At 34.5% G+C, this 13362-nt stretch overlaps 1 protein-coding gene across 1 annotated transcript in view; it reads left to right on the forward strand.

Moving 5' to 3' along the window:
* Positions 1 to 6706: 6706 nt before the first annotated feature.
* ADAM2 (ADAM metallopeptidase domain 2) overlaps positions 6707 to 13362 on the forward strand; it is a 100373-nt gene continuing 93717 nt past the window's right edge. The window contains exons 1-3 of the mRNA XM_061177396.1: positions 6707 to 6761; positions 7342 to 7418; positions 12813 to 12868. Coding sequence (XP_061033379.1) covers positions 6707 to 6761; positions 7342 to 7418; positions 12813 to 12868 — 188 coding nt within the window. The remainder of the gene's footprint in view (positions 6762 to 7341; positions 7419 to 12812; positions 12869 to 13362) is intronic.

Here is a 13362-nt window from a genome sequence, read left to right on the forward strand (position 1 = left end):
TGTTCATGTGCCTGTTGGACATCTGTGTATCTTCTTTGGAAAAACAACAATTTATATCCTCTTCCTACTTATTAATAGGTTGTTTTGTGAATTTTGAATTGTATGAGCTGTTTGTATATTTTTGATATTAAGCCGTTATTGGCCTCATTGTTTGCAAATATTTTCTCCCAGACCACGTTGTCTTTTTGTTTTGTTGATGGTTTCCTTTGCTGTACAAAACCTTTTAAGTTTAATTAGATGCCACTTGTTTACTTTTGCTTTTATTTATTTTGCCTTAGGAGACTGATCCCCCACCAAAAAAAATTGGTACAATTTATGTCTAAGAGTATTCTGCCTATGTTCCCTTGTAGGACTTTTATGGCTTCAGTTCTTACATTAAGGTCTTCTATCTTCTCTTCCTACACAGTATAACTAAGGACTTGTTTTATTTGGTAGCATGTCCTTATACAGGGGATTTATTTTCAACTATATAAATATGAAAGTAGAAGACTATATTTCCTTTCTCTGAGCGAGCACTAGAAGTCCAGCTTCTGGTTCCTACATCTTGCCTTGAAACCTGGTGGTTAGCCAGATATCATCTCTCATGTTCTGATTTGTCTTTAACCTTCTTTCAAATTCTGATACTGGGATTTTCCCTTTTTTTCAAGCTTAGCTCTTATAGGATAACAGGAGAGGGTCACTACTAACCCATTTTTCCATGTTGCTAGATAATATTCCATGTTTTCATTCACACACATGCACTCACATACACACAATATTTTTCTTTTAGGTATAAATTAAATTTTACTCCCTATAAATTTTTATTGATATAGAAAAATTAGAGAAGTTCTAAGAATTTAGCTTGTAATGATTAAAAAGATGAGAAAAGTATCATTTTATTTATCAAGGTTAAATCATATGAAATGCCACTCTATATTACCCCCAATTTTTTTTTTTTTTTGGTAATATCTCACTCCAAATTTCTTTACCATGGCCTTGCCTATATTTAGAACTTCTGTCTTGTCGTTCCTTCACTTCACTCATTATACTACAGGCTTTGAACAGGTTCCCATACAAGTTCCCTACTGCTATTCAAAATGCTGGATCATTTCCCAAACTTTCTATCTCAGCCTAAGCATCAATTCCACAAATAGGTTTTTCTAACTATATTATTTATATGGTTATACCCCCCCCCCAAAATTCTCTATTCGAGCACTCCATTTCTTCAGAGCACTTTTCATGATCTCTTTATATTTGGGAAGTTTGTCATTAATTTCCTCTTCATTTTCTCTCTCCTTGTCTGTAATATAAGCTCCAAGTGTGGACAAAGTCCCTTTCTTTCACATGTGCCACTATATTGTTTTTTTCTTTTTTTTTTTTTTTTGGCTGCACCACGCGGCATGTGGGGTCTTAGTTCCCCAAAAGGGATTGAACCCGTGCCCCCTGCAGTGGAAACATTGAATCTTAACCACTGGACCACCAAGGAAGTCCCCAGTATGCCACTATATTCTTATTTTCTATTGTAGTGCCTGACACGTATGTATATTGAATTAGTTTTGCTAATTGAATGATTTGATTTAATAAGAAAGTTAAATAAATGTGTTTTATATTGATTGCATCAGAAATACTAAGTGTGTTTAAGGCTATGGGATTTGAGCATGCCAAATTTTTCACCAGAGAACATTGGTAGTTTAATTACTTTTTTCCGTTGTTTCATGCTTCTTAATCAATTAACTAGTATGGATATTTGTATCAAAGATTTATCAAAATAAAGTGTAAAATGTGCTCAACATAAAGTACTAAAATATAAAATTTTATAGGATCAAAACTGTTTTAATACATTACTTGTTTTTGTTTTCTTCTTACATAATGGTGTTCTCTTCAATCTTCTTTATTTTAGTATCCAGGTGCAATAACATTGGAGGGATTTTTAGTTATTATAGCTCAATTATTTGGCCTTAAATTAAGATTAACGTATGGTGATATCCATAAGTGTTCCTGTCCAAGAGCTACATGCATAATGAATCATGAAGCAGTGTAAGCCTTGTTTTTCTTTTGAATTAATTTCACACATACATTTGTGAGGTTGTTTACAAGACATGATGAATTTCTTATTCTTTATACTCAGTTCCACATCAAAAGTTGGAAAGGTGTGTTGTGCCTGAAGAGATATCACAAATTTGTCCAAATGATACAAGACTCCAGAAGGTGGTAAATCTCATGATAATGAAATATTCACTCAAGGGAATTAGAGGGAAAATTTAAATATTTATGAAGACTATGAAATATTTTATAAAATATAATACTATTTTTGTTTTTGTTGTTGTAGTATCTATTGCCAAGGCAAACATGTCTAAAATCATGCTTAAAAATATAACATAGAACTGGCAGCTTTGACTATTATTTTGATGGAAATAAAAAGGAGGAAAGATTTGAAGAGGAAAAAGAATTGCCCTCATTTGCAGAAATTACGATTAACTACCTACTTAAATCAACAGAATCAGTATACAATTAGAACAACAACATTAAAAAATTCACCAGGATGATCAATCTTGGAAAACACTAGTCTCTGTGTATCAGCACTAAGAAAATGGATGACCTATTATAAAATTTCTAAGTTTTCCAGAAGAGATCTATAAGTTCAGTAAAATCCCAATCTATATTTTAGATTATTTTTTAAGGAACTTGATAAACTCTATGGGAAGTGATAAAATGAAGATGGTAAACATAGAAAACCTTTTGGGGATTATGAGGTGCAATTTATGATCAAAGAAGGGATTTTATTTTGGGGAGACACTACATATTGTCTACAGATTTGTAGAAATAGAGATGGGGGAAAGATGATGATGTTGGATATAATGAAGACTCAAGAGCAAAATCATGGAGTAAATTAGAGAGGAGAGGATCTGGTATGTTAAAAAAAGGGACTGGCTTTTATCAGAGCTGGGCATATTCAATTATTGTGATAGAGTGTTTGGAGGGTAAATAGATAGATATGAAGGTAGTTGAATAGCTGTGAGACAGGCTGGGACTGGGACCCTTTGCTGGGACCTGGGACCCTTTGCTGCAGTGCTGCAGTGCTTCCACTTGGACAAACCTCTCTTCGAGCAACAAAATACAAAGAAGCTATATGGGACTGAAAATAACTGCGTGCATGCTGAGTTGGGACAAATTCTGGACGAAGGATACAAAATGACCCAAAAAAATAAACACCCAACTGCCTCTTTTGAAGAGCCTGGGGCAAAAGCAGGGTACTGTGCATGAGCCCTGCACAAAACACCACCTAAGGGGTGAGCAAACCACCTAAGCCACCCTTCTGGCCTGACCCCTGGACACACCCCTACCCTCACCCCATATAAGGAACAAGCTTGCCCAACCTCCCCTACCCCCTCCACCCCCCCACCCCCCCACCCCCCCACCCACCCCCCGCCTCAGGGAGCGAGCCAGCAAGGGAAACTGTTGATTGTTTTCACTCCCCCACCACTGCTTGCAGCAGGGGCCCCAATAAAGCCTTGCCTGAATTTCTTGTCTGGCCTCTGACCAATTTCTATTGATTAAGGAGACCAAGAACCCTGGTTGGTAACGGTTGCAACAGAGACCATATGGCACACTATTTCAGCAAAGCTGAAACTTATTTTCTATTTCATTCTTTACAGAAAATGTTTGCTGTACCCTATTCTATAGCATTGCTGTGGGAGGCATGCAGTCTTAGCCGGAGGTAACTCCTAGTGGAGACAGTATGTCTCTCACAAAAAGCAAAGTCACTTAAGGGCTTTGCCCCCTTGACTTGGAATGCACTCTTTGTTCCAGGCCTGAGGGATGTAAAAGAGATTAGCAAAGCTATCTCAAGCCAGGAGACCTCAGGGAACTGAGAGTCCTGGTTGTTCCTTATGGCTGGGGGCTGTGCGTGCCTGGTTAAGGGAAGTTACTGTTCAGGAATGATCGTTGTAAACTTGCTGACATCCGTGGTGGTGATTGAACTGAGACGAGAAGCAATTTTATGGGTTCCTCTTCTGTCTATATAAGATTCAGTAGATGCTAAATAAAGTGCCTTGCAACCATCAGTTGTCTTGGTCCTTCTGACCCCATACTCGTGGTGCTATTCAGTCCCTTGCCCCTCTCCGTCGGGACCTGGAAGACCCTCTGCGGTGGCTGGACCATCGCACATTGCCAAGAGCTGCTTGTGGGATTTAGTTTTATCTTACAGGAGCAGTAACCAGTTCACAGACTCACATGTGCTGGCTTGCTTCCCTTCCCTAACATCCCATACCAGTGCTTTGGTGGTAGGCAGAATGGACCTTCAAAGATGGCCTCACTCTAATCCCTGGAATTTGTGGATATGTATGTTACATGGTAGAAGGTAAGTTGCAGAAGTAATTAAGGTGATGGACCTTCAAGTAGGGACACTATCCTAGATTACCTGGATGGGTCCCATCTAATCTCATGAGCCCTTAAAAACAGAGAATATTCTCCAGGTGAAGTCAGAGAGATGTGGCAGAATGGGGCTCAAAAAGACTGGTGCTGGGAAAACTGGACATCTACATGTGAAAGAATGAAATGAGAATATTTCCTCACACCATACACAAAATGGATTAAAGATCTAAAGGTAAGACCCAAAACCTTAAAACTCTAAGAAGATAACATAGGCAGAACATTCTTTGACATAATTTATAGCAGTATTTTTTCAGATCTGTCTCATAAAGCAAAGCAATAACAGCAAAAATAAACAAATGGGACCTATTTAAACTTAAACACTTTTGCACAGCAATGGAAACCATTGACAAAACTAAAAGACAACCTACGGAATGGGAGAAAATACTTGCAAATGACCAACAGGGGGTTTATATCCAAAACATATAAACAGCACATAGAAATCAATATCAAAAAACAAACAGGCCAGTCAAAAATTGGTCAGAAGACCTGAATAGACATTTTTCCAAAGAAGTCATACAAAATGGCTAACAGGCAGGTGAAAAGATTCTCAGCATCACCAATTATTAGAAAAATGCAACTCAAAAGCCCAAAGAGATATCATCTCAAACCTGATAGAATGTAGAATTTAAAAGTCTACAAATAACAAATGTTGGAGGGGACGTGGAGAAAAGGGAACCCTCCTGCACTGTTGGTAGGAATGTAAACTGGTGCAGCCACTATGGAAAACATTATGGAGGTTCCTCAATAAACTAAAAATAGAACTACCATATGACCCCGCAATCCTACTACTGGGCATATATTCAGAAAAGACAAAAATTAATTTGAAAAGATACATGGACCCCGATGTTCATAGCAGCACTACGTACAATAGCCAGGACATGGAAACAACCCAAGTGTCCATGACAGATGAATGGATAAAGAAGATGCAGCATATATACACAATGGAACATTATTCAGTCATAAAAAGGATGAAATTCTTCCATTTGCAGCAACATGGATGGACCTAGAGAACATTATGCTTAAATAAAAAGTTTAAAAAGTAACATAGCTTCAAAATAGAAGAATCAAAAATTGATAGTAATTAAGGAAATAAAATAGCCAAACATGGTTGGTTTTTTGGTTTTTGGTTATTTTCACTGATCCAAAACTTTTTTTTTTAATTGAAGTATGGTTGATTTACAATATTATGTTCGTTCCAAGTGTACAACATAGTGATTCAATATTTTTATACATCACACTCCATTTAAAGTTATTATGAAATACTGGCTATATTCCCTGTGCTGTACAATATATCCTTGTAGCTTATTTGATTTATACATAGGAGTTTGTACCTCTTAATCTGCTACCCCTATCATGCCCCTCCCCCTTTTCTTCTCCCCACTGGTAACCACTAGTTTGTTCTCTGTATCTGTGAGTCTGTTTTGTTATACTCATTTGTTTGTTTAATTTTTAGATTCGAAATGTAGTGAGAACATACAGTATTTGTCTTTCTCTGTCTGACTTATTTCAGCAAGCATAATACCATTTGCAACCACATGGATGGACCTGGAAGGTATTAGGCCAAATATGTTTTTTAATAGCTCCAACTATAAATGAACAAAATTCGAATCAATAGTTAAATAGAAAAACAGATGGACACATATTCATTCAATGTGTGATATACAGCAACAAGAGGAAAAAAAAAACTATTGCTACTCACAACGTGGATGGATCTCCTAATTATCATGTTAAAAAAACTTAAACATCAAAAGAATACATGGTGATTGGCTCCATTTATATAGGTTCAAAAACAGACAAAACTAATCTATGGTGTTAGAAGTAGTGATGGTCAGGGGACAATCTGGCAGCTTTAGTGGTTCTATATTTTATTTCTGGATCTGGATCTAGGTGTTAATTACACTGGTTTGTTCACTGGAATATTGAGCTGTGCCTATATATATTATATATTTAGTAGTATGAATATTTATATATATTATATAAAAGTTCACTTAAGTGTAGATGAATCTTCCTGTTCATTAGCTGTTTCTTCAGCCTTGCCTTTCGGAAATGATTCTGCGCTTTCTTAGCCGGAAAGCGGAGTCCCAAGGCGTCGAAGCCTCCTCCTGCATAGATTTAAGGGCCAAGGTCGCCCACGTTGAACGGTGCACAGCAGGCAGCCTCTCGACCCTCCGCTGCTCTCCCAGCCGCCTGCCTCCTGCGGTGTGTGCGGTCAGGAGGGGTCTCCTCGCGCTGCCAACTGCCCTGTAGTCAAGCGTCCGGCCGTTATTCGGGCTGCCATCCAGGACGTCCAGCCATGTTGTCCCTTCCGTTTCTGCTCCTGGGGCTCCTCGGGCTTCAGACAGACGATAGTAAGTACTAAAACCCTCTTCTGACCTTTAGGGAATGTCAGGTCTCCTTTCTGTCTCCCTCTGAACGGCTGGATATCCCTTTGAAAATGTTTTTTTGGTGGGAGCTCCAACTGTGCAAGCCCGAATCCACCCCCACATTGCCACCTTCCCCAATCAAAATCCACTTTGGTTGCGAGGGTCTTTCCCACGCTTCTTGGGACCGTAGTAAAGATGGGAGGTGCCGTGGCTTGAGTAGATGCCTTAAGATTAGAGTTTCATATACTGCTCTGCATTTCTGATATCTGGATTCTGTAGTTGGAAGGTCCAAAGGACCTGACTTTATTTGTTCTGAGAGCACTTGGGCCTATTACCTCAGGGTTACCAGAACCTGCCCACAGGGCAATATTTCTAAAGCAGTATACCTGTTGCTCTTTAAAAGATTTGTAATTCTAGAAAGAAGTGGGTATTGAGGTGAGGGTATTTGAAAAGAGAGTAAAAATGAGGGATGGCACATAGAATATTATGGATTTAGATGAGGAAATAATGAAGGAAGCTATGAGGTGGTGAGTGTTGCCCCTATAAAACATTTTGCACCTTGCAGATTCAGAAAGGCTACGTGTGCAAATTACAGTTCCAGAGAAAATACGGTCAACGTCAAGTGGAGGAGTTGAAACATACGTAATTAAGCCCTAACATTTTTCACAAACTAAAAAGCATGTGAATATTTTGTTCCTAATAAGTAAACCTGGTGTTTTTCATCTCTGCACACTTTCTGAATTTTATATTTATACCCAATTTTTCTTAAATGGAAGAGCCCTTTTGAAAATGAACCAAGATTAACAATGTTTCATAGAAATATCATGCAGTGATGCTTATTATCAAAGTCCCAAGGCCCATCTTCTAAATCTCTTTCCCTCTTGAGTGTCTGAATAATACCTGACCTGATCCATTTAGAGTCTCTTGTCACTCATTCACCATATAATATTTGGAGGATTTTTAGTAGTTGTTAAGTAAGCCTATGGCATCCCTATAGGGGATGGCAATCATTTGATTTAATGAAGTGTTGTATGAATAATTTTTATGTCTTGATTGCAAATATGTTAATCATTAAGAATTCTTTTTATGCCATCTTAGTGTATCTTGGTTCAGGTATTAGTTTTCTCTTTTTTATTCTTTGAATTAATTAGAAAGTTTCTTCTCTTTTTTACTAAATTCTAGAATCATTTCTAAAGAAGTGAAGTGTGTTTTTTTAAAACACCACACCTTAATTTTCTTTTTGATTGGTAGTAAATCTTTAGATAATTTGAATGCAAATATTTCCTTATCAGCTACCTAGTTGTCACCCTAATACAGATATCACAAGCTTAAAATTTTCACTATATAATTTATAAGGGAATGAATATTTATGAAAACTTTAAATCATTTAAATAGAAAAAAAGAGGTGAGACATTTAACAGCATTTTAAGAGTATTTTATTTTTTTAATGGAAAAATCTGTGGAATTACTTGGTCATATTAGAAAATGTACACAGAATCTACTTAGAGGGAAATATCTTCAACCGGGTTTCACCAGATACTATGACAGTAATTCTCATAAGAGAAGTAAAAAAAAAAAAAAAAAATCATCTGTCCTCAACTGTCAAATTCATGAGGGAAAAATTTTGACTATTTTGTTAATGTCTCTAACTCCAGTGCCTAGAACAGTGCTGGATACATAATAAAGGATTAATAGTATTTTTTGAACTCATAAGGTTACTGTACCTACCAACTTAACAAATGCAACAAACATAATATGAAAAGTGTATGTTTATAATTATTATAATTAATAAAGAATATACCACAAGAGAATATTCAACTTAAAAAGACTAGGAGGTTTTAAAAATAACTGAATGGAACTTCTGTACATGAAAAATATAGTATGAGAGTAAAATCAAGAATTAACAGTAGCCAGAGACAGCTGAAGAAACTAAACAGATGCAACATATAAACAACTCAAGGAAAAAGAGGAGAGAATTAGAGGCTTAAGTACAGAACAATTAGAATTCCTGGAAAAGAGAGAAAAAAATCTGGAGAAGAGGTTATATTAAACATAGATGAACTGAGATCAGGTATCACAACACAGAACAAATAAAAGTTAGAGTACATTAACACTTTTCAGATTACAAGAGAAGAAAATAATTTAAATAATGTACTTCAGCAGTTAGAAATTGAAACTGGGACAAAGAATAACATAAAAGCTGGAATTGATGAAAAAGTACGAATATGTATACCTCAAAACAAAACAAATTGAATATACAATTGTAACTGTAACAAATAAAAGAATATAAAGCATATATACATCTTGGTATAAAGGGAATTAAAATTTAAATAAAACTGTTAAAAATTTTGATTGATTAAATTTATGAGAAATTACATATATTTCAAATTGAATTTAAAAATATATACCTACAAGAGAAACACCTAAATCACAAGGGAATAGAAAGGTCTAGCACAAAAATAAGAAAAATTATACAAAGCAAATAGCAAAGTTAGTATATGCAACCATATTTTATCAGGCACAAGTTGTCTGTAAGGCAACACAAATAAAAGTATGAAAGATTTTAATAGGGATGAGAAAAGTGGACATAGTGATACATAGAGAAGAAATTTAACAAATGAATAATACAATGAATAAATGTGTCAACAAATTCAAAAAACCTTGAGGAGATAAGCAATTTCATAGAAAAACAAACTCCTGGGATATAGGGAAAGATGAAAATGCCCAACACTTTAAAAAATTTGAATCTGAATATAAATGTCTCTTTCTCCCTCCTCAAAAATACAAAAACAACCATTAAAACTAAGTCAAAAGCTAAATTATTTTACAAATAAATACAACCAAACATTTAAGAAAGACATAATTAAAACTCATAAAAACTCAGCCAGCAAAAAGAAAAAGAGTTAATACTGCTGAATACATAAAGACAATATTACCTTGACACCAAAAACAAAGAAGGGCAATATAAGAAAGAAAATTTGGGACTGAATTAATTCATGAGTATATGTGGCAAACATAAGAAATATGAGAATATCTAATATAACAAAGTATTAAGAAATGACCAATGGCTTGTTTGTTTCTTTGTTATCGAGTTGTATGAGCTGTTTGTATATTTTGGAAATTAAGCCCTTGTTGGTCACATCATTTGCAAATATTTGCTCCCAGTTAGTTGGTTGTCTTTTGTTTTGTTTATGGTTTCTTTTGCAGTGCAAAAGCTTATAAGTTTGATTAGGTCCCATTTGTTTACTTTTACTTTTATTTCTATTGCCTTGGGAGACTGACCTAAGAAAACATTGCTATGTTTTATGTCAGAGAACATTTTACCTATGTTCTCGTCTAAATGTTTTATGGTGTCATGTCTTATATCTAAGTCTTTAAGACATTTTGAGTTTATTTTTGTGTATGGTGTGAGGGAGTGTTCTAACTTAATTGATTTATATGCGACTGCCCAACTTTCCCAATACCACTTGCCAAAGAGACTATCTTTTATCCATTGTATATTCTTGCCTCCTTTGTCGAAGATTAATTGACCATAGGTGTGTAGGTTTATTTCTGTGCTCTCTATTCTGTTCCATTGATCCATATGTCTGTTTTTATGCCAATACCATGCTGTTTTGATTACTGTAGCTTTGTAGTATTGTCTGAAGTCTGGGAAGGTTATGCCTCCTGCTTAGTTCTTTTTCCTCAGGATTACTTTGTCAATTCTGAGTCTTTTGTGATTCTATATAAATTATAGGGTTATTTGTTCTACATCTGTGAAAAATGTCATGGGTAATTTGATAGGGATCGCATTAAATCTGTAGATTACTTTGAGTGGTATGGTCATTTTAATAAAATTATTCTTCCAATCCAAGAGCATGGGATAACTTTCCATTTCTTTAAATCATCTTTAATTTCCTTTATCAATGTTTTATAGTTCTCAGCATATAAGTTTTCACCTCCTTTGTTAGGTTTATTCTTAAGTACTTTTTTGGATCTGATTTTAAAAGGGTTTTTTTTTTTTTTAACATTCCCTTCCTGATATTTCATTGTTAGTGTAAAGAAATGCAAAAGATTTATGTGTGTTAATCTTGTATTCTGCTACCTTGCTGAATTTGTTTGTCAGTTCTAGTAGTTTTTGTGTGGAGTCTAAATATGGGCAGAAGACCGAAATAGACATTTCTCCAAAGAAGACATACAGATGGCCAACAGGCACATGAAAAGATGCTCGACATTGCTAATTATTAGAGAAATGAAAATCAAAACTGCAATGAGGTATCACCTCATTCCAGTCAAAATGGCCATCATTAAAAAGTCCACAAACAATAAATGCTGGAGAGGGTATGGGAAAAAGGGAACCCTTCTACACTGTTTGTGGGAATGTAAATTGGGGCCGCCACTGTGGAAAATAGTATGGAAGTTCCTTAAACAACTAAAAACAGTGTTACCATATGATCCAGCAATCCCATTCCTGGGCATATATCTGGAAAAGATAAAAACTCTAATCGAAAAGATACCTGCACCCCAGTGTTCAAAGCAGCACTATTTACAATAGCCAAGACAAGGAAGCAACCTAAATGTGCATCAACAGATGAATGGATAAAGAATATGCGGTTTATATATACAATGTAATACTACTCAGCCATAAAAAAGAATGAAATAATGCCAACTGCAGCAACATGGATGGACCTAGAGGTTGTCATGCTAAGTGACGTAAGTCAGACAAAGACAAATATCATATGATATCACTTATCTGTGGAATCTAAAAAATGATACAAATGAACTTATTTACAAAAGGGAACCAGACTCACAGACATAGAAAACAAACTTATGGTTACCTAAGGGGAAAAGGGGGGTATAAATTAGGAGTTTGAGATTAGCAGATACAAACTACTGTATATAAAATAAACAACAAGGTGTAGCACAGAGAACTACATTCAATATCTCATAATAACCCATAATAAAAGAGAATATGAAAAAGAATATACATAGGTATGTATAACTGAATCACTTTGCTGTACACCAGAAACTAACACAACATTCTAAATCAACTGTACTTCAATTAAAAAAAAGAAAAAAAAAGAAAGAAATGACCAATGGCAAAATGCAATTTACATCTAAATTGTTAAGATGATTGAATCTTAGAATATCAGTGAATTAACTACTTTTTAGAATTATATTAGGAAATGAATATACATATAGCATTAGGAGCAGTAAAACTATTGGTCAAAGTTCAATACCATATATGATAAAATAACTTAGCAATAGAAGAATATAACTTAACTTTGTTAATCCTATAAAATAAACCTCTTAATCCTATAAAATTTAAATAAACTTTAAACATTTTAAAACTTAAAATAAATTTTAAAGATATAATTTACACTACATAAAAATCAAAGTCTAAATAAATGTAACAAAGGAAAGCAAAACCTCCTCACTGAAGACAACAAAACCAGATGAGAGGAGGTAAAGATCTATATAAATTGAGTAGATCCTATGCTCATGGATTGGAAGGCCCAATAATGGAAAGAGGTCAAGGCTCCTCAAACTGATCCATAAAGACCAAATTTTCCATTTGTAGACATTCTTTCTTAATAAAATCCATGAGTATTGCATCCAAACTTGGAACAAATTTTATAAAATCTACAAATATTAAACATTCTGTGCTGTTAATTCTTGCTATACTATATAAATTTTCTATTCAGTAATTTAGTTATACTCTTCCATTTTAAGCATAAATTTTGCAATGGCCTCAATATTAAGCTAACACAATTATTGGATGCAAATCAACAATATTTCAGGGTCTATCTTATTGCATAAGTGTTAAAATTAATAAGAAAGTGTACCAATTATATTCTTCCATCTATCTTTATTATGAAAGCAAATATTTAAATATCTGATTCCATTGGAATAAATCAATGTTAAATTATAAATTTTTCTCTTTTTTTATTGTATTAGTGTGCTTTAGAATGTTATTATTGTTAATATAAAATGATAGTTTTTCTTCTTAACATTCTTCTCACTTTTCTTTGCTTTTTAAATATACTCTCCTGCCAGGTGTCCTACAAAATTGTAATTGAAGGGAAAACATACACTGTGAACCTAATGCAAAAGTAGGTGACCTACATTATTTTATTACCTGTCTTTGTTCTATTTATAATTATTGTTCATATTTATCCAGAAAGTAACTATTTTGCATTTGTAAATATTTCTAGTTGCTGGCTATTTGTCTCCTATTTTATGCTTAAGAAAAACATTTTAAGCCTATATAATAAATATCTAGGACCTGAATCCATATGTATGCTCCCATCTTTTTCCTTCCCAGCAGCATCAGATTTCTATTTGACTATTTATGTGGTTTCATGGAGGATGAATTTTGATATCTTTCTATTTTTATCAAGACATAAATACGACTTGTTTTTGAGTTCTCTTACATTCAACTATATTTGAAAGAGCATAGTGGATTTTTGAGTGGTAAGAACAGTGATTCTTTAAATTAGTTTACATATCAGAATGTATTAAGGACTTAGAATACAACTGTAATTAGCCAAACTCAATCCCATGCCAGCTAATGAAATTGGGGAAAAAAATAAGCACACTATATTTG

The sequence above is a fragment of the Eubalaena glacialis genome, chromosome 20, assembly GCF_028564815.1.
Source record: "Eubalaena glacialis isolate mEubGla1 chromosome 20, mEubGla1.1.hap2.+ XY, whole genome shotgun sequence".
Lineage (NCBI taxonomy): Eukaryota > Metazoa > Chordata > Mammalia > Artiodactyla > Balaenidae > Eubalaena > Eubalaena glacialis.